This window comes from Nyctereutes procyonoides, unplaced genomic scaffold (assembly GCF_905146905.1).
Source record: "Nyctereutes procyonoides isolate TBG_1078 unplaced genomic scaffold, NYPRO_anot_genome, whole genome shotgun sequence".
NCBI classification, from domain to species: Eukaryota; Metazoa; Chordata; class Mammalia; order Carnivora; family Canidae; genus Nyctereutes; species Nyctereutes procyonoides.
The window spans coordinates 1,259,559-1,280,286 of record NW_026575024.1 but is presented as its reverse complement, the minus strand read 5'-3'; the positions used below and the strand labels follow the sequence as shown (position 1 = coordinate 1,280,286).

The window sequence follows — 20,728 nt, the reverse complement described above, 5'->3', positions numbered from 1 at the left end:
CCCGGCCCCGGGAACACGGAGGGGACCCCAGCAATCCTTAGGGCCAGGGCACAGCCCAGGAGGATGGAGCCTGGAGGGAGATGCGGGGCTGAAAGTGGACGGTGGGCAGGGGGCGGGGCCAGCGCGAGGGGGCGGGGCCAGCGCGAGGGGCGGGGCCAGCGAGGGGCGGGGCCAGCGCCGTTGCATTAATTGTGCCACCTTAGCATAAAGGGTACCGGGCCTCCTGCGAGCTTTGTGCTGACTCAGCCTCGCTGGCCGCACGTCCCATTGCAGAGGCCTCCGCTCCCCACTGCTCGCTCCCCGCCTTTGACGCCCGCTGCTGCTCCGGGGCGGCCAGGAGCGCCTGGGGGCCCGGGCCTCACCCCTGCCCTTGGCCCACCAGCAGCCAGCCTCGGGTCGCAAGAAGGGGAGGCGAAGGGGTCCCCAGCACCGCGCCAGGGGCCCCCAGGAGCTCCCGCAGTCTGCTCCGCCTGCGTCCTGCCCCGGACTCTCTCCGCGGGCCCTGCGGGGCCGAGCACCCGGCTGGCCAGAGCTGGGCGCCGCTCCTGGGCGGCATCCCTGGGTTCCCAGTGGGTGCTGCCTTCGTGGCTCAGAGTTCCAGGCTGGCTCTGGCCCTGGGAAGGCCCGGCCCGCCCAGCAGGGAGGGGCTGCAGCTGCAGGGGTGGCGGCTGAGCAGTGCGGGCTGCTGCAGAGCTGCTGCCGGGGCGCTGCCGTGCAGGCGGCATGTGGGGCTGTGTGCATCTCAAGGGCAGGGACGGGAGGGACGGGAAGGCCATTCTGACAGCCTGGCGGCTGCTCCTGAGTACAGAGACTCAGGGCGACGGGTCCTGAGAAGTGGCAGTGCTGGCACCTGCTCCCTGGGGCGCTGCAGATCTGCACCATCCGCCTGCGTTTGCTGAGGCCCAGGTCCGCTTCCCGTGCTGGGGTGGGGGTGCGGCCCGGTGTGTGTGGCAGGGCAGGGACACCAGGCACAGAGGCGCCTTCCAGGCCGCTGGTGTGCAGCCCAGGGCCGGGCGACAGGGTCACTGGCTTTCCCCCATCCAGGGGAGTGGACACCCTCGGATCTGGTGATGGAGAGTCTGGGGTCACCTCCCTGGGGCCAAGCGTCTAGCTGTCTAGCTTGGGGCACAGAGGACAGGACCAGGACAGGAGGTTCAGGGCTGGAGTATTTTTAACAGCAGAGGGGGTAAGGCAGCTGTTCGGGAGCCTGTCACGGGGGACGGGGGAGGCTGGAGGGTGAAGGACACCCAGGACAGACGTGCCGCTTGGGTCCTTGTCCCCCTGGCAGGCCTGCCTGCCGACCGTCATGCCCACATATGGCGCCCGGGCTGTGTGTCTGTGCAGCCGCCTGCCCGCCTTGGCCGGTATAAATAGTCCACATTCTCAGCTGTCCAGTTGGAGAGGCTGAACTCAGATGACTCGGGGCCGGGGGAGGCCCAGGGGCGGCCCCTTGCACCCCACCCACCACCCAAGTGCACAGTTGCGGCTGCGGTGACAGCAGTGCGGGCTGGCCGGGGCTCTGAGCCCTGTCCGTTCCCCACCTGCCCCCTTTGCGGGAGCCAAGTTCAGGAGAGCCACGTCCAGGCAAGCCCTGGAGACCCCGGCAGGGGTGAGGTGGGCCAGGACCTCTGCCTGACCTGGTTCCCGCAGGCTGCGTCCTGCAGCATGGACGCTGTCACCAGGGTCCCCCCGTACCTCCTTGTCTCGCTGGCCATGGCCTCCTGTGCTGCACACAGCAGCGCGCCCCGAGGCTTGTAGGCCAGCGGCTTCCCGGGGGACCTTGCTTTCCCTCCACCTTTAACCCAAGAAGCGAATCTCTTACAGTGGAGTTTCCGCCGGCTCTGCAGCCAGTGGAGCAGGTGACCTTGAGTGAGGAATAAAATGACCTGCCCGACACCCCCTGAGAGCCTGAGAGCCGGGCACTGCCCCCGGGGCTGGAGGCCGGTGGCCACGGGGCACGTCTGCACCTGCTGCCAGAGTTCAGGGCCAGATGCACCCCATTGAGTGGAGTCCTGCTCGTTTCCCGGACCCGGCGAGGAGAGCCCTCCCTGTGCCCTGGGGGTCGCTGGGGTCCGTGTCTGCGGGCGGGGGGACGGGGACTGCATGGAGGCGCCGTGGTGCCGAGTGGCCCTCATGGCCTGCGAATTTGCTCCTGGGCCACCCGCCCTGACCTCAGGGCTCTCCGGGGCGGTCTCGGCCGGGCGCCTCGCTTTCCTGCCGTTACACCGGCTCTCACCCCGGCCCCACCTGTGGGATAATAAGACACAAAAATCCTTCTTACCATTTCTGCAAAGAACAGCAAAACGGTCGTGCGGCCCCTCTCGTCCCGCGTCCCCGCTCGCCCCGCGGCCCTGCTCTCCGGCGTTGCCTGTTGGAGGCGAAATTTATCTCTAGGACGGGCCCCATCAGTTCACTTTGCTCGTTTGGTGACTTGTTTATTAAAATCCCGGGCAACTCCGTATTAAACTTTTATCAGTGTTGAGAAATAATACATGTATATTTTTTGAACAGACAGGAAGGTCACGGACACGGGCTGAGCAGGTCTAGGTGGGCATCCGGCTGGGTGAGCGCGAGGGGCGAGAGCTGTTTGGGGGCGGGGCTGCCACACTGTGGGGCCCCCTGGAGACACCCCGAGAGGACCCAGCAGCGCGGGCGCGGGCCGGGCAGGGTCCTTTGCTCCGGCCCTGGGCTGGTGCTGCTCATGCTCCCGGGACTAACTGTAGTTCTTGGCTAGTTATTTTAATAATTAACCAAAATCTGGGATTAAAAATTAATTTCGTGGTGAATCTGAGTGCTAATAGGTAACGTTGCTGCCGGAGACATATTAGGTTACTGATGTTTAAATTTTAAAAGCTTCATAGTAAAAAGCACAAGAGGCATCCAGATAGGAGTTGCTGACGGGCTCCCGGGCGGTGGGAGTCGGGCGCTGCGGCTGGGACGCCCCTGACGCGGTCCGGGCGCCCGGGCCCTGTGCTGGCTGGGGGGGCGCAGCTGCACCCCCGCCCCGCCCCGTGACCTCCGAGTGCAGGGTCTTCGGCCCCATGTGCATCTCTGCTGTTGGCTGTCCCCGAGGGGAGGTGGGTGGCACCTCTGTCCTGAGGACCCGGCCGTCCCACCCGCTGTGCAGGGCGCTGACGCCTCCGTCTGGGGCATCTGGTGGTTCTGCCCTGAGTGGGTGCTGTGTCTGGGCGCCAGGGTGGGGGCCGTGGGGCAGCATGGGAGGGATGAGGTCCAGGGCTGCCCTCTGCGCTGGGACAGGTGGTAGCAGTGGTTAGGGGCATGGGCTGGCAAGGACTATGGACGGTGTGAGGCTGGCACTCCCACATGGGGAAACCGAGGCTCACAGAGACCGAGGAAGCCCTCTCTGTGCCCCCAACTGGTGGGTCAGACTGAGGGACAGCTCAAGGTCCGGGCAGGGGCAGCCTGGTGTGCCCAGGTCGCCCGGGGAGCTTCAGCCGCTCACTGTGTCCTCACTCTGAGTCTAAGGCCCCTTATCAAATGCAGGAGGGCTTCCTGGAGGAGGTGCCGGCTGCTGCTTGGGCCCTGGGGCCCCCTGCATTTGAGGGCAGCACCAGCAGCCACGCAGCCCTGTGGCCCTGGCGTCGGGGGTGTCCCTGCCCCACTGGGGGCCTTCGGGGGTGAGGCTGGCCTCAAGTCTGGGCGGACGCACCGCGTTTCACCTGTGTCGCCGTTTGCTCCGATCATAGCTAATTGGACACATATGCACGCTCATCGCATCTAATTTTCTATCGATTTTAACAGGCTGCCGGAGTGTTCCGCAGTGATTCCCCACATCCAGTATCAGTTGCTGCTTAAAAATGCTGAGTGTACGTCCCCGGACGGGACGATTCCATCAGCAGATGTTTTAAAACCTATTTAATTGTGTGGTTCATAAAACGCACACACTGTGTTGGCTGCAGCCTGGTTCTGTCTCACCCTCGTGGAAAGACAGGCGCGGGGGCCGCGGGGAGGGTCCTGAGGAAGCCGCGGCCCCGCTCCAGCCACGGCCCGCGGATGCCGGGTTCCCCGGACGCGCGGCCCGTCTCGCCAGGCCCCGCAGCCCGGGCCGGGGCGCCCTCCTCCCTGTGACGGGAGGCATCGCGCACGAAAATGCAGGCGTCGTGACGCGTTTGCAAGTCACCGTGAAGGCTTGGCACCGGCCCTGTCCGCTTCCCCTGCCGTCCTCTGGGCTCGGCCGTGCTCTCCCTCCGGTCCTGGGCTCAGAGGCCCCGAGTCCCGTGGCGGGAAGGGGCGGGGGCTCCTGAGGCGCTGGTGGAGGTGAGTGGAGGGGCCGAACCAGCGGGGGGGCCTGGGCGGGGGCTCAAGAGGCACCTGGGTGGAGCCGTGGCCCGTTCAGGGGGCACCGGGGCTCGTGGGGCAGCCGGGAGCCCCCGATGGAGGCTGAGACCCCGGACGCCTAGGTGGGGGGTGCAGAAAATCTGCCAGACTGAGTTAGACACTCACTGGGCAACTGAGTCAGACAGGCAAGGACTGCACCCCGGGGGTGCCGCAGACACAGCCCCGCCAGCCCCTCGGCCCGAGTCACGTGGGCCGGACACTCACTGAATAAACACTTGCCAGAACCTTCCCCAGACAAGGCCGTATGGGGGCGCGAGCGTGCGCGGCTGGACGGCCTCAGGCCGGGGAGGGCGGCCACGGGAGGCATCCTGAGCCCCGGGCCCCTCCCCGGGATGACAGGATGGCGGGGCCGGCGTGCGGGGCTTCGAGCCGTGGACACAACCCGGCCCAGGACGCGTGGCCATGCCGCCGGGGTCCCTAGGCAGCCCCTGCCCGAACCGGGGGCGAACCCGTCAGCCACCTGCTGTGCTCGCTCCTGGCCCCTGGGAGACCACCGCCCCCGGCGTTCTGGCCCCGAGCAGGGACCCGGCTGAGCCGGGGGTGCTCTGACATGTCCAGGGCCACACTGGACAGGCCCCAGGCCAGGAGGGATGCCACGTGGAAGCGAAGGTCTGTTATTTGGGGGGAATTCCTGCAGACTTGGTGGCACATGGATGGGAACCCGAGAGCACTGAGGGTGTCATAGGGGCGAGGTGGCGTGGACGCTGGGCTGGGCCGCCCCCCCAGGTGTGGGCGTGTGCTTGGACTCGGGGATGACAGGTCCCCCAGGGACGGTGTCCATCCATGGCAGCGGCCACACGGAGGCTTGTCATGGCCCCGCTTCGCTGGGAATATGCACAGTGGGGCTGGGAGCCCCCCAGCACCCTGGCCAGCTCTGGGAATCCTTGGGGCGCCCCACCGCCGTCCACATGCTCTGGAACCAGAGGAAAGGGTGTGCGCAGAGCTGGGATCTGGCCACGGGAAGAGCCTGGACAGGGGGGCCCACCCCGGGCTCCTGCTGCCCTTCGGGGGCTGGTCTTGGGGTGAAAGGCCAGGGCCGTTCCCAGAGGAGGAACCCTGTGGCGCTGACCGGTTCACTTCTTTGAGGAGGGGTACGGCGGCAGGTGCGGCGGGGCCGAGGTCTCGGGGGGCTCTGGGCTCTGCGCCCGCAGGGACCGTGGGTGGGCCTGATACCGAGCACCTGCCCCCGCGGCTGCTGGAGGGCGGGCACAGAGGAGGGACCGGGGCAGTTGGCGGGGGGGGGGGGCAGGTGCGGTCACCCCGCGCTGTAGGGCTGGTCTGTGCTCAGAGGAAAGTCCACACACCCGGGACGCCGTGTCCCTGGCACCGCTGAAGCAGCCGTCCCCCCTCGTCATCGGTGCTGATGAATTGGGTGCTGGCAGGAAAACTAATTTTCTAAAAAGGAACTTGCTCCGTCAGAGTCACGGAGGGTGATGAGGTCTGTGCGGCCCCGGCTGCCCCGTGCTGTCCTCGCTCGGACTGCAGGGCCGTGCCAGGGGCCGAGGGGACTCTCCTTGCATCCCCCACAGGCCACAGGTTTGGGGCCCGGGGCCCCGGGCACCAGTGGGGTCAGCCGTGTCCTGCTTCACCCCCCACAGCCACTCGAGAGGGGGGCCTTCCCTGGAATATTCCCACCCTGCTCCCCGGGACCCCTGCTGCAACCGAGGTCACCTCCCCCTCCCACAGCGCAGGTGGGACTCGGGCCTGTCCTGCCTCAGTTCCAGCTGAGAGTGAGATGCAGGCTGGGGCCAGGGGTCTCCGTCCGCAGGCGGTGAGCCCCCCGAGGGCAGGGCCCTGAGGGTCTTGGCTGGGCCCCGGGGCTGGGGCAGTGGCCGGTGCTGTGGTGCCCGGGAAGGTGAGGGGCAGGGGCAGTGCTGCCAGGGGATGGAGCCCCTGTGCCCGGGCCCCTGTGTGCATGCGTGTGCATGTGTGTGTGCAAGCACGTGTGTCCGCCGTGGGGCCCCCACCCCCGCCCCCACCCGTGGCACTCCCCTGTCATGTACGGTCCCTGCCGGGCACGAGGGGCCGCAGCCGCGGTGGGCCCTGCAGGGGAGGAGGTGGGGGCAGAGCCTGGGCGTCCTGGGCGTCCGGACATCACGTCTCCCTGGGGACGACTGTGTCATCCACGTCGCTGCTTCCCGTGGACCCTGGAGCCAAATGCTTTGCTAAAGCTGGTAAAATGGAACCAAATCAACTGTTCAATGGATTTGGTCCCCTTCAACCAGCTGTAGCTGTGCATTGATCGCGCCGTCAGCCAGGCCGGAGGACACGGCGGCCACGCGGAGGCCACACGGAGGCCCAGCGCCGTCTGGTCGGCCCCAAGTAAGCAAACCCCCACCCCCCGCTGAGACCAGGACCCAGAGGCCCGCCTGCCCTCCTCCCGGGCGATTCCTCAGAGGTGTCCTCCCTGGGGCCGCCCGCGCCCACAGCCCTCGCCAGCCGCCCGTGTTTGCACAGCAGAGTGTTGCTGGGAAGCGCATCGTGGGGCCGAGCAAGCTGGGTCTGGGCAGCGGCCCCTGTCCTGCCGGACAGACGCCTCCCCACCTTGGCTCCACTTTCTCCTTGAAGGTGACCTTGGCCCCGGGAGGCCGTTCCCAGCTAGGCGTCCGTGGCCCTGGTGGCCGCGCGGGGAGGCCCAGCACACGGCCCGCCAAGGCCCCGCACCTGCTTGTGCAGAAGTCGCTTGAGCCGTCTCAGGCCCTGGGACCGCCTGCTGTGGGGCCGCAGGGCTCCCTGCCCGCGCGTCCAGGACACACAGGAGGTAGAGCCGGGGCTTCTCTCCTGGGCACCCGCCAAAGAGCCCGCCTTCGGATCCTGCCCACACCGAGGACCTGGCGAGGCCGACCTCCCCCTGCCCCCCGCCCACCCCCGCCCTCCTGCCTGGTTCCTGCCCGAGGCAGCTCTCGGGCCCGTGTGGAATGCTGCACCTGCGGGGACGTGGGCACACCCCTTGTCCTCAGGACAGGGAGACGCAGGTCCTTACCGCCATCCACTGCCCGACAAGCTGATCGATCAGCTTTTCAGTTGACTGGGGACAGTTTGCACCCACCCCCCATGGTGGCCAGAGCCGCCTGCCCCCTGCGCCCGGCCTCAGCTCCCCTCCAGCTGAAAGGCTGGCCCCCACGTCCACCTGCAGCATGGACGTCAGCTCCCGACTCCTTGGAGCGGTTCCCGGCGCCCCCCCGCCCCCGGCCGGCTGCCCACTCGGCTCCCGTTGCCGCGGCTGACCACACAGATGCCGTGGGGTAGGCGGCCAAAGACCCCAGAGGGGGCCGGGTGGGCAGCAGGCGAGCTTCACGGGGCCAAGGGCGGGGCGGCCCCAGGAAGCAGCCCCGGGCGGCACGTGAACGGCGGGCTCCGTGGGCTCCAGAGGAGCTGTGGGCGCTGGGAGCCGAGTTGCGTGATTTTAGTCGTCCTGAAACACGGCCCTTCCTTTGGGTTTTCTCACCCTCGGTCATGCAAAAATATAAAAGCCAATCCCAGCTCGTGGGCCGTATGAACGCGGCCCTCTGGGAGGCGGCCCTGAGGCCCCGTCCGCCAGCCCTGGGCCAGGCCGAGTGCAGAGGGAGCAGCAGAGGCACGCGCTGGGCACCGTGTGCGCAGAAAGGCCTAGAACACGCCCGGGGCCCCTGTTCTGCTCCTGGTCCTAGCAGTTACGAGATGTTTGGTGAAGGAACGCGGGGGCGCCCGGGGAAGCCGCTCGCCCACCGAGGCCCAGCTCCAGCTCTCACCGAGCTGAGAGGGATGGGAGGAGGCCAACGAGCAGAGGGAGGCCCGGGCCTGAGCCCCGGCCGCCTGGGCTGTGCTCCTGGTCCGGAGGTTTACTGCGGGGCAGTCTGGTCACCCCGGCAGCCTGCACGGCTTTAGCTGCATGTGCCCACAAGCTAGTGCCAATTTCTGGAGCAGGTGTCCACGGGGAGCCAGGGCCCAGCTGGGTGAACACCACGCCAGGGGCCTGGAAGGGGCACAGGGACGCGGGTTCACCCAGGGGGCCTCACACTCTGCTTGTCATGGTCCCCGGGCCCGTGTCCCCCTGGGGCTGGGCCTGTCAGGGGGGCTGAGGCCTGTGCCCGTGGCCCAGCCAGTCTGGGTTGGCATGCAGGGGGCTGTGGGCCCTGGGCCCGCCTCTTCCACATGGGGTCCCTCCCCGGGCAGAGCCTGAGCCACTAGGGGCAGAAGCCGCCTTGGTTCCTGCAGGTGGTTCCAGGCTCTGCTGTGCGGCTTCCTGGGGGCCTGAGGATCTTGCCTCGGGCGAGGCTTTCGGGGAGCAGGGGCAGCGGGGTGGGAGCCCCCCACCCGGAGGGGGTGTGAGCATCTGACCCTGTCCCCTGTGCTCGGAGGGCCTGCGGGGCCAGCCTTCCCCTGCTCCGCGTTACCAGCTGCTCCGCGCACCCCCCATCAGCGGATCTGGCTCCCTCGTGGCAGCCCTGGTGCTGCCAGGGATCCCCCCAGGCTGCGGACTCCGTCCCTCTTGAAAAGCCCTGATGTCCCTGGGGGCTCCCGGCGCAGCCCCTGCGGCCTCACCTTGCCCGTGGGCCCGGGCCTCCGTACTCACTGACCCGGACCCCGCTGTGCATCCTCATGGTGCCCCTCAGCCCTGGCACCTGGCCGTGGGGTCCCTTGTCGGGGTTGTCCCAGCGGCCTGCTCTTGTGCGCCCGGCCAACGCCGACCTTGGGCACCCGGGGAGGAAGCTGGGGGACGTGGGTGAAGGCGGGCTTCCGTGAACCCGAGCAGGAGTCGGGGACGGGCCCCTCGACCTCGGCCTCCCAAGTACAACCTGTGCGCCTCGGCGCCCGAAGGAGGGCAACGGGGGGACGCGCATCAGCACCCGGGCCCCAGGGCCCTGCACGAAGGCCGCGCGTCCCACGGCTCCAGGCTACGCTTCTTCTGGCCGAGCGTCTCGAGCTTGTACAGGGAGACGGTCGCCTGCACCCCCCCGCCCCCGGCCTCCCCGCGCCGCCCCTTCCACATCTGCCTCCCGTGGTTCTGCGACCGTCCGCGTGGCAGGAGGCATCTTGGCTCAGTGGCCAGAGGCCTGGAGGCTTTGCTTGGGAACCCCAGTCCCTGGTCCCGCAGGGCCACGTCCTGCCTACGAGGGCCCTGAAATGCCCGGTACGTTGTAGTCAAGAAAATGTTCCTTTGAAAGAAATTCTTTCTTGGACGATGTGGAGATGCTCTACGCAGCCCCAAACACTCGGCATGTGGACAGTGAGCGACGGTGAGCAAGGCGGCTTGTCCGGCGCCACGGGGACGGCGTGGGCGCCTGTGGGTGGGGAGGCTCCCCTCCTGCTACTTCGCAGCCTCCGAAGAGCTCCGTGGCCGCTGGGCAAGGCGGGTGTGATCTCGGGGTGCAGCCCGGCCCGTCATCCGCACCCCCGCCCCCCACCTCCTGGGGAAGCGCGGCCACTCTCGGAGCCGCTCGGACGGTGGCGCTGCTCGCACCGCAGGCAGCTGGGCCCGGGCGCTTCTGCGTGTCGCTGCTGCTCGGTTCTGTCCAGGCCTTAGTGCTTACTGCTGGGGACACACCGGGCACACGTGCACACACTCGCCTGTGCAGGCTCCCAAATACCTGCAGGCACACGCACACACATGAGGCACACGTGCGACGGTGACGTGCATGCTCACGCAGGTGCGCGCACACACCCCCTCACATAGACACACACCCCCGTCCCCGCCCCCCAGCACACAGACCCAATTCACTATCATGGCTTGGGGAGGCGGCCTAGTGTGGGCTGAGCGGGCAGGGGAGGCTGAGGGAGGGCAGGGGTGCTGGGGGGGGTGTGACAGGGTCTGGCCCCTGGGGTGCACACGGCGCGTCGGGGGGAGGCTCACAGTGAGGTGGTGAAGCCAGGGCTGTGGGCTCTCCCTGGCCACCCCGCAAGAGGAGGACTCAGCTCCCCCCTTCCAGGGGAGCCCCCATCCCGTGTTCCTTCCCTGGGCCCCTGTGCTCAGCCCCCTGTGCTCTCCTGCCTCGATGGGCCTCCACTGCAGCCCCCGAAGCCTGGGGTCCTGGCTCCACCCCCCCGACGTACCTTCTGTTGCCTAAGACCTGATCAGTCTCCTCCAGCAGTTTCGGTGACCGGCTCGGTACGCGGCGGCCCTGCCGGGCGTCTTCCTTCCTGGACTTGCCTTGCGACTCCCACTCACGCGGGTGCGTGCCTGCGGCCTGCTGCCCTTCACCGCCAGACACATTGCGCTGCCCGGGGCTGGACCCCAGGGACAAGGGGCAGAGGCTGCGCGGCAGGGCCACCCGGGGAGGGACGGGTCCACCGCAGCTCCTGCGTCCAGGCTGTGTCCGCTGGGGGTATGAACCCACCTAGAAGGGAATTTAGTGGCTCAGGGCTGAGAGGTCTGACCCTCGGGCCGGGTCCAGAACCTCAAACTAGGTGCCCAGAAGTGTGTAGGGCCTACACCTCGCGGCTCCTTTCCTCTGGGCGGCTCCATCTGGGCTGGGCCCCCCCCAGGTCGGGCTAAGGTGGCAGCTGCGGGCTCATGCCTCCCACCAGGGCAGCAGCAGCGCAGCTGCGAGAGAAAGAGGTGGGCAGGGGGGCCCGGGTGGACGCTCACGGGCAGGGCCGGGGTCACTGGAGCACGGGGCGGGGGGTGGTGTGTGGGATCCACTGGAATCACTCGGGCTCATGTGAGAGGAACCAGAACACTGTTTGCAAGAGGAGGTGTGGGCCGGGCACACACAGGGGCCGCGGGGCACGTGGAGGCAGCTTTCGTGTGCCAAGCGTGGCACGCACGTGTGGGCTGGCCGATGCCCGGGTGGGGGGTCACGTCTCAGCTCCGCCATCCTGGGACAGCAGTGGGTGCACATTAGCTGCCTGCCGTGCGGCTTCGACCCGACTGGTTTTAAAAAATAAGAAAAAAATAGAAAATAGAAAAATAAGAAAAAGAGAAACGTGGGTGCTCGCAACAAGAAGCAGGGGTCTTGTCAGCGTAACGCGGACGACGTTAGGGCTGCCCCGGGGCTCGCATGGGTAGATTGGAGGACGTTGTCCAGGACCGTGAGAGCGGCCCCCCGCTGGACATCCTGCAGCTGGCCCCTGGGTGCGGTGGGTCCCCCACGACGTATGGGCCGCTGTCCGAGTACGCGGGGAGCTGTCCCAGGAGGGTGGGTGGGAGCGGCAGGCGGGGGTCCCTCCACAGGCCTCCACTGCCAAGTGGGGGGTCAGGCCTCCCTTGTCAGCAGGCTCGTGGGGACGGCCGCGACCTGTGCTCCTACTCACCATCGGACCGGGGAGCTGAACGACGAATCACGAGACATCTCCCGCCACGCAAAGCTGGGCCGTGTATCTCGTGGCAGGCAGGGGAGCAAGGCTGAGTCAGAAGTTTTTTTTTTTTTTTTTTTTTTTGAGTCAGAAGTTTCTAGATGGAGATTCTCCGTCTTCCGGCACCAACCAGTGGACGCATGACTGATGGAGAAAATCGGCATCCTGCCAACGCCAGGCTGGCGTCACTGCAGAGACACCAATGACAATGTGTAGAGACGGGCTAGTCCGTCTTCTGTGCTGAGTGCCCCATCTGCACCGGGTGCCCATCCTCACGGGTGCCCCATCCTCACCAGGTGCCCCGTCCTCACGGGTGCCCCCGTGCTGCACCGAGTGCCCCATCCTCACCGGGTGCCCCATCCTCACCGGGTGCCCCCGTCCTGCACAAAGATGTCCAGCCGCAGCCCGCCGCCTCCCCGGGGAGCACAAGTGTGTCTTCCGCAAACTGCTCACTGTCGCCTTGGCTCTTGGGCGTCCCCCAAGCTGCCCAGCTGCTGGCGTCGGGGAAGCCGCCCGCCCTTCTGCGTCCTGCCCTCCTTCCCAATGGTCCCCGAGGCTCTTTCTGGAGCCCCTGGGGCTGCCTCTGCTGCGCCTGTGCCTGCGCCCGCCAGGAGGCACTGCCGGGCGGGGCTGGTCTCACACCACCCATTTCTGTCCTGTGTGTCGCCCATGTCCAGGTGACCTGCAGCCTGCGGTCGGGGCCGCCCCTTGACGCCTCTCATAGGGCGGGGTGGGGGCACTGGGGCCTGGGTCAGCATTTGCCAGAAAAGCTGGCGATCTGTGGGGCCGTGCATGCTGCAGGGGAGCTGATGCCTCAAACCAAGGACAGAACTGTCCTCAGCGGGGGCCACTCTCCCCCAGGGGCCTGGGAGCCAAAGCAAGTCATGCAGGCGTGGGGGCTCTGACCCGCCGCCCACCTCGTCCTCCTGGGGGGCCATGGCCAGACCCCTGCCCCCAAGGCCAGTGTCCCACGGGGAGAGGCGAGCGTGCGGGGGAGGGCAGGGCCAGGGCTGCGCCCACTGGCCGTGGGGAGAGGCGCTTCCGTGAGTGTAAAGGCAGCGCCGGTCCCTCGCGGCGTGTGCCCCGCAGGACAGAGGATGGGGCGGTGCGCCCACACGGCCCCAGTCCTTGTGGGAGGTCGCGCGCTGCCCCCGGCCTGCGACGGCTCTGCAGAAGTCCTGGTCTGCGACCACAGGGAAGACGCCCCCACGCCTGTTCTCATCTGTGCATCGGGGCTGCCCCGTGCGGCTCCCACGGGAGGGCCAAGGGGCCAGGGCAGGGCCCGGGGTTCGCAGCCTGCTGGGTGCGCCTCCATCCCCTCGCTGCACCCTTTCCTGCCCCCTGACAAGCGGTCACCACAGCGGGCAATCTGGAGGCCAGAGGGCGGGGCCCTTGGGTGCAGGACGTGCTCACTGCCCTCAGGACCCGCGTCCCGAGGAGCCCGCTCCTCTCCCTCCTGGGACAGTGGCCGCGGTCCCCTGAGCATGCCTGGCTCCTACGGCTGGCCACCCCGTGCCCAGGGCCCCAGCTGCCCCTTCCTGGCTGGCAGAGCCCCCTCCCCGAGACCCCCCAGGAGCTCCCGCCACCCCCAGAGGCCTCATCCGCGGCACTGACCTTGCAGCCAGCCTCGGGGAGGGTCGTGGCAGCTCTGGGTTTGGCACCGCTCTGGCTCTCCTCAGTTGCGTCTGCAGCAAAAGAACCACAGAGTAATAAGGATGGCGCTGCCTCTGCGTGTCCCCTGTCGTCAGCCCCGCGTGGGACCAGGAACTCCTGGCCTGGGAGGAGCGCTCGGCGACGGGGCAGGACACCGCTGAAGGCTCGGGGTGGGAAGGCTGGAGGCCAGTTTCGGGGCTGGCGGGCTTGCAGAGGACCCTGGGACCCATGTGATTGGCCTCTGCGCCTGCCAGCGGGGGGGGGAGCGGGGGGGCGTGAGCACGCGGCCACCGTGAGCGACAGAAGGCCGGCCCCCTGCGCACCCCGGGTTGGTGCCGGTGGGCCAGGGTGCAGGGACGGCTCCCCTGCCTGGGTCCCTGAGCCCCGGGACTCAGCCTCCAGCCAGAGGGAGAGAGAGAGACCCCCGAGCGGCAAGAGGGGGGCCGTTAATCGGGGTCTGTACAAGTTAATGAACATGCCGGCCGGCTCCGGCTCCTGGCGCATCTGGGGGGAGGGCGTCACATCTGGGGACTCCCGGATCTGAAGCAGGCCCGCCACGCTTCTAATACGCCGTCCGCAGACGGAGCTCGGACATGGATTATTCATGCGGCGCTGTATTAATTGTATTGATATATTAATAATTAATCATGACGATGCTAATAACCACTGTCGTGACTAGTCGAGAGCTGCTGGCCCACGTCCTCCCCGGGAGGTCCCACCGGGGATGAGCACGGTGCCCCCGAGGGGCCGGCAGCGCGAGGAAGGGCCTCTGGGGAGTGCGGCCCACACATAGCGCCCGCCTGCCTGCGGGGGGGGGGGGGACACGGGGTCGTGGCATGGGGGCGGGAGCCCCGGCCTGGCCTCCCGTCCTGCTGCCTCCCCTCCGGCCGCGAGGCCCTTCCCCCTAGGTCCGTGGTGCCATCTGCGGAGTGCGGCCGAGGCAAAAGCAGGCGCCCGGAGCAGCCTCCGTGATCCCCCTGAGGGTTTGGCCGAATTTCTCTCCTTGGAAACCTCTGGACGCGATTCCAGACACTGCCGGGTTCCCTGGCATCGCTGCCCCTGCCCAGGCGGACAGTGCTCCGGGGCGGGGGCGGCCCAGGGTTCCCTCGGGGGAGAGGACCTGGAGGGCTGGTGCTCCGCTGGGCACGGCCCCGGGGGGCAGGGCAGCCGCGGCTCCTACCGTGGGGCCCTCCTGACCCTTGACCTCCGGCCCCGGGCCTTGCTGCCACCCAGACCTCCCTCCTCGGCCCCATGAGGCGGGGGTGGGCAGGGGGGCTCAGCGGGGACCCACGGGCAAGTTGGTGTCTCATGAGGGAGCCAGGCCGGGCTCCAAACCCAGGAGCTGGGGGCATGTTCCTGCGGCCTCAGCCCCCCTCCCCCCCCCCCCGTCTCTCCCCACTCCCTCCTTCCCCCCATCTCTCCCTTCCCCCCCCCCCCCCCCGTCTCTCCCTCCCCCACCCCCGTCTCCCCCTGTGAAATGGTGGCTCCAGGAGGGTTGCTGGGTCGGTCCGTCGGAGGCCTGTCCGTTGCTGGAGCTTCTGCAGGCTTGTCCCCAAGCACACTGGGGGGCACTGAGCAGCCCCCCCTCCCGCCCACATGGGCTCATGTCCCCCACCTGCTGGGGCAGCAGGTCTCGGGCCAGAACTTGACACAATGAACACAAGTCATGCAACTTGCTTGTTCCCTTTGGCTACTTACCTCGGAAGGAGCAGCCCCCCTGCGCGAGGACGTGGCCTCGGGCTCGGGCCTGCAGGCTGGCTCTCCTCTCAGCCAGGCGGGCAGAGGCGCTGCTGAGCCCACAGGGCGGGCCTCTGCCCACAGCCGCCCCAGGAAGGGCCCCGGGCGTTGTCGCCCCAGCAGCGCTGGCCGGGACCCCAGGGGCCACCTCGGGGACCGCAGGACGGGCGGCCCAGCCCCTCTCGGGCAGCACTTCCCGTGGGTCTCAATGACCATGCTGGGAAGGTGGGGACGCGAGCAGGTGGGGACTTGCTGTGGGACAGAGGTGGGGGGAGCCCTTTGGGGTCCAGGGGGCCCGTGGGACCTGGGGACAGAGGCTTCCAGGAGAAGCGGAGGTGCAGACTCTGTGAGGGGCTGAGAGCGGTGCCCCCGCAGCCTAGCAAGCGACGGCACGCCCCAAACGTCCTCAGCAACAACAGGGCGGGCTGCCAGGGGGCCCAGGGGACGCAGGGCTCCCTCCTTTGGGGGGGGCGGGAAGCCCAGCCTGCATTGGCCCTGGAGCAGAGGCCTTGGGGGCACCCACATGCCCTCAGCCCGGAGGGGGAGGCTCCCTGCACGAGGACAGTGGGTCCTGGGGGGCCCATCACAGCAGGGCTGCCCCCAGCCACCCTGGGGCGTTACAGACGGGGTGGGTCTGTGCGCCCTGAGACCCGAGCACGCGGGGAGTCTGTGCCGCCGGGAGGCTGTGTGCTCGCGGGAGGGTGTGCTGCGCCGTCCCGAGGGGCTGCGATGAGGGGCTGTGCGGCCATGGGAGGGTGTGTGGTCACGGGCGGCCGCGGTCGAGGGACGGTGCGCGGGCACGGGAAGGCTCGCCGTCATGGGAGGGCGTGCACGGCTGCACTGGGGCCACTGGGGCCACTGGCTTTATTTTTTTTTAAAGAGAGTTTACTTATTTATTTGACAGCACAGGTGGGGGTCTGGGGGCAGAGGGACCAGCAGACCCCCCCCTCTGTGCAGGGAGCCCCATGCAGGACTCGATCCCAGGACTGAGGATCGTGACCTGAGCTGAAGGCAGATGCTTCACCCACGGAGCCCCCCGGGCGCCCCTGGGCCATTTGCTTTAAAGTGTCTACACTCGCACAGGGTTTGGGCACCATGTGCTCCACGGCTGTGGAGAAGCTGTGGGCTGAGGTGGTTGGCGGCCAGCGGGGAGCACGGCAGGGGCACGGTGGGGTGGGGGGCATGGTGAGACGGGGAGCACGGTGGGACAGGGGGCACAGTGGGGGGCAGAGCGGGGTAGGGAGCACGGTGGAACGCGCATGGCAGGGGGCACGGTGGGGTGGGGGCATGGTGGGACATGGGGCACGGCAGGATGAGGGGGATGGTGTGGGGTACGGTGGGGTGGGGGCCACGATGGGGGGCCTGGCGGGACGGGGGTCACGGTGGGTGCAGGAGCGTGATGGGGACTCACATACTCAAGCCTGAACGTTAAACCCGCTACGAGGGTTGCTTTTATTTAAAAAGTAGCCTAAAAAATATCGGAGAGCAGAACTGGGGCACAGGATGAAGGCCCAGGTCCCGGGTCTGCGGAGACCTGCCTTCGGGCACACAACCACCCCCACCCCGCCCCGGGCCGGGTCACCCTCCTTGGCCAGGCCCCCCCGCCCCCCCAGGGAGGGCTTCAGGAGGGCGCTGCAGACGTTCAGCGGCTCCCCCGCTGGTTGCAGAGGCAGCAGGTCCTCCGCCCGGCCTGTGGGGTGCGCACAGGAGGGCCCTGTGGGTCACACCCCCGGAGCCCGGGGAACCCTGGCAGCCTGCGCGTGGGTGAGCACAGGAGACAACGCCACAGCAGCCGCGCCCCTGATGCTCCTGCACCCCTGCTGGGCCGGCCGCAGGGACAACAGTGAGCTTGAGGGGCACTGCCGGAAGGGACAGGGGTGTGGGGGATGTTGACCTGCTGAGAACTTTGCAGGAGACCCGGGCTCCCAGAGGAAGGGGGATGTGCAAACGGGGGGATGTTGGTGGTTCCGAGAGCTGATTCCTGCGGATTTTACCCCAGACTGGCTCCAGCCCTGTGGGGCCTGCCAGGCTGGAGGCCAGAGGGAGGGGCTCTCCCCCGATCGCCCGAGCTGGCCCCGGCCTCCACGGGCAGCACTGGGGGCTCAGCCTGGGGTCCCTGACGCGCAGCCTGGGCAGAGGTTTGGGGCACACAGCTGGTGTGGAGGTGATGCCAGCAGGTGGGAGAGGAGCCGGGAGGGGGCCTCTGATGCTCGGCGAGCGCCGCGGGGCCGGCCCACGGGGGACGCGGGCTGTCGCCCACACCTCCAGGCACCTCGGTCGGGGTGTCTCCGTCTGCCAGCGCCCTCAGCCTGTCCCCCATGTCCCACTCCCGGCCACGGACGTCCTCAGGCGGGAGGTTCCGGGCCTGCGGTGGCCTCTGGGGTGGCCGCGGGGATGTCCACCCGGGCCCTGTGGCCCCTGCCGGGGTCCACACCGGGGGGGCCCCGGAGCCGCACCCCCTGCGGGCAGAGGGCTGGCTCGGCTCGGGTTTGTAAATCAGCCGAGGCCCGGGTTTCGTGCCGCCAGCCTGCCGGGCAGCGGTGCCACAGCTGCCGAGGGGGACTGCCCGGCGGTGACTCATGTGGGCCTGAGATTTACTCTGTCGTTTTGGGCATGAATAACCAAGTTCCCACAAATCTGTCAGGGCTTTTGAGTCAGGTTTGCCGGTAAGAATGACCAAATCAAATCCATCTTCCGAGGCCTTTTATGGGGCCTCTCCTCCCCCACCGGCAACGTGGGGTGACAGGCAGCGGGTCCCCGGGGAGCTCACAGGAGCCGGGGCAGGGAAGCTGCCGCGGGACACCCTCCCGCATCCAGAGGCCCAGCGTGCGGCCCCCAGGCTGCACCCCAGCCCCCACCCAGGCAGCTCCGACACTGGCCCCTCCCAGCACGTCGCCGTGTCCTGGGGGGCCTGGGCCCGTATCACCTGGAACAGGAGAGATGTGGGTCCCCGGAGGTCCGGGTGGTGGGCTTGTGGGGGACTCGGGCAGAGGATGGTTCCTGCCAGCAGGTGGCAGGGGCTTGGCCTCCACCTGGCACCTGTGTTTTGGGGAACGGGGTCCAGGCCCGCGGGGGGGTGCTGCTCCTGGGGGTCTCCCTACTTCCTGCAGCGCGTTCCCTGCCCCAGCACCCTCTTCTCTGCTTATCAAAATTGACTTATTTTTCAAGGTCAAGCTCAAGGTCACCTTGTCCGTGAAGGTCTCCGCGCTGAGTGGCAGCCTCCTGGTCTCTAAAAGCCCCTTCTTTATGCGGCGAGTTTTGCTGGCAGCTCGGCCTGGCTCAGGGGCTGGCTGTTTGCACATCGGCTTCCCCACACAGACAGTTTGGGACTCTGGCCCTGCTGGTGCAGAGGTGACCCCACACCTGGCACCTGGTGGCCAGTGGTCACCTCACCTCATCCTCACTGTGGCTCCAACTGGGGGAGTTCGGCTTCCCCAGGCCACACAGCACTTGGCAGGCAGAGCTGGGGTTCGAGTCCAGCCCAGGGTGGCCCTGCGATGTCAGGACCTCGGGGTGGGGCCCTGGGTCTAGTGAGTCTGGAGAACTCAGGGGGACTGGGGGACTTAGGAGGCCAGAGGTAGCATGGCTCCTGCAGGGGCGTCTGCTGGGCATTGTCAGCCCGTCAGCTCCCCACACCCCTCACGCTGTCCCAGCACGTGCCTCTGCACAGGCTCCCCGACGTCCCCATCTCACAGATGGGGAGAGTGAGACGGGGGACGCCACCTGGGTCGGGTCACACAGCCGGTGAACAGGATCAAATCAGCCAGCTCGGTCAGCACCAAGGGGCCAAAGGGGTCTGGCAGCAGGCGAGCGGCTGCAGGGGTGACTGGGTTTCACTGGCATCTCCCGTCCACACTGGGAACGGGGACCGCGTGCACATGGGTGGATTGCAGGGGGCTCTGGATGCCACCCAAGGCCGCTGGGTCAGAGCTGGTGGGGCCCCAAGTACGCCAGCCAGCCGGGGAGGGGGGGCGGCCAGTGGCTGTGGGCCATCCGAGGGAGCCTTTGCCACACATGAGCCAGCGCCTGGCCACGACCAGAGCAGCTCAGCCCCTGCCCCTCCGTGTGCAGGCGCTGTGGGGGGTCAGTCCAGGACGGCATCGGGACCCCCCAGGACCCCACCCGGGACCCGTCTGCACCCCTAGCTCCTCCTGCCGTAGCCCGCTCTCCTGCTCTCCAGGAGCACTGCCGCAGCCCGCGGCCCACAGCCCTCCTGACCTTTGTCCCCTTGGCTGCTCTGTTTAAGGGACCCCGACTTGCGGGCCAGGAGGGAGATTTCCCTGCAGGGCTTTCAGCTCCTGAGGGCACCCCAGCGAGGCTTCCTTCTAAGAGACACCCGCAGTCAGGACAGCAGGCGAGCTGTGTGTGCCCGGGGTCAGGGCAGGGCTGGGGGGCCTGGCCCTCGCTGGGGGGTGAGGGGCCCCCTGGGGCAGACCCTGCAGCTGGACTCCCTCTCCAGGGCGCTATGGCCCGACCTCGTGGACTGGACCTTCCAGGGCTCCCCTCAGCTGGCCCTCCTGGCAGCCAGACACACAACTGGGGGGGGGCATCCTGCCCCCTAGGAATGCTGTACAGCCCGGGTTGGGGACAAGCCCTTGTCTGGGCATCTTGCGCCAGAACCTGTGGCCCTCTCGGGAAGCCTTGCTGAAGGGGGCAGGACAGGGCTGGCGGGAGCCTGGAGTCATGGCCCCAGCCCTCAGCCCCAGTCCCCAGTCCCAACCCCAGTCCCCAGCACCCAGCCCCAGTCTCCATTCCCAGCCCTAGCACTCAGCACCCAGCCCCAGCCCCCAGCCCTAGCCTCCAGCCCCAGTCCCCAGCCCCAGCACCCAGCACCCAGCCCAGCACTTGGCCCCCAGCCCCCAGTCCCCATCCCACAGCACCCAGTACCCAGCACCTGGCCCCAGCCCCCAGCACCCTCCCCCAGCCCCACCACCCAGAACCGAGCACCCAGTCCCCAGCACCCAGCCCCCAGCAGCTAGTCCCCAGCCCCAGCACCCAGCCCCCAGCCCCCGGCCCCCAGCCCCAGCACCTAGCACTGACCCCCATGGCTGACAGGAGGCCGCCTGGGCTGTGGTTCCATCAGCAGGACGCAGCTCCAGGCTGGAGCCAGAGAGGAGTCGGGAGCTCCGGGGGTGGGCGGCAGCCCAGGACAGAGCCCCCCTGCCCGGCCCCGAGAGTAACTTGGGGGATCCAGACAGATGGGGGCACGCGACTCGGGCGGCCAGCGAAGGGGGCAGCATCCGCCCCCGCCCCGGAAGGCTGCGGTTACTGTAGCGCTGGGGAAACTGAGGCCCACGGGCTAAGCCTCTGTGGGTGTGGCGGGTCTGCGGCCCCAGGTCCAGGGCCCAGAGAGCACCCCCGGGGCAGCGGCACAGCAGGGGGGGGTACCTCCCTCACCCCTCCCACAGCCCGGACCCGCCCCGGGTCACCAGGCCCCCAGCCCTGCCCAGGTGCCCCAGCCCTGCTCAGAGGGGGCGTGGCCAGGGCAAGGCCTGCCGCTTCCCCCCCTTCCAGCCCCTTCCCGCCCCTGCCCCACCCGCCGGAGCCTTGTCACAGTCGCACCCAGCGGCACCCTGGAGCCCTTACCCGCCAGGCCTGGACCCCATGCAGCGTCCCTGGCCAGGCCGCTGTCCCGTGTGTGGGGGGAGGGGGCTGGAGAAGCCCTACGTGAGCACGGGGGGGGGGGCACAGCCTCCCCAGGCCT

The 20,728-nt window shown here is 68.4% G+C and overlaps 1 protein-coding gene across 1 annotated transcript; it reads right to left on the bottom strand.

The window, feature by feature from the left end:
* Nucleotides 1-242: 242 nt before the first annotated feature.
* Nucleotides 243-18,326, bottom strand: LOC129496387 (collagen alpha-1(I) chain-like). The gene is made up of 18 exons (XM_055304534.1): nucleotides 18,210-18,326; nucleotides 17,883-17,950; nucleotides 17,287-17,573; nucleotides 16,587-16,714; nucleotides 14,986-15,276; nucleotides 14,007-14,091; nucleotides 13,249-13,319; nucleotides 10,772-10,882; nucleotides 10,393-10,676; nucleotides 8,884-9,030; nucleotides 6,904-7,023; nucleotides 5,429-5,554; nucleotides 3,937-4,083; nucleotides 2,172-2,247; nucleotides 1,696-1,841; nucleotides 1,542-1,591; nucleotides 851-1,064; nucleotides 243-798 (listed from the first exon to the last, which is right to left on the bottom strand). Exons 1-18 carry the CDS (start codon nucleotides 18,324-18,326, stop codon nucleotides 243-245), a joined length of 3,024 nt encoding a protein of 1,007 aa, XP_055160509.1.
* Between the last annotated feature and the right edge of the window lie 2,402 nt (nucleotides 18,327-20,728).

Coding starts and splice junctions, on each gene's coding strand:
- LOC129496387 (XM_055304534.1), bottom strand. CDS start 18,326: ATGTGCAAACAGCCAGCCCCTGAGCCAGGCCGAGCTGCCAGCAAAACT. Junction 13,320..14,006: donor GGGCACCGTGCTCATCCCCG/GTGGGACCTCCC, acceptor CTTTTGCTGCAG/ACGCAACTGAGGAGAGCCAG. Junction 4,084..5,428: donor CTCCTCAAAGAAGTGAACCG/GTCAGCGCCACA, acceptor CTCCCGTCACAG/GGAGGAGGGCGCCCCGGCCC.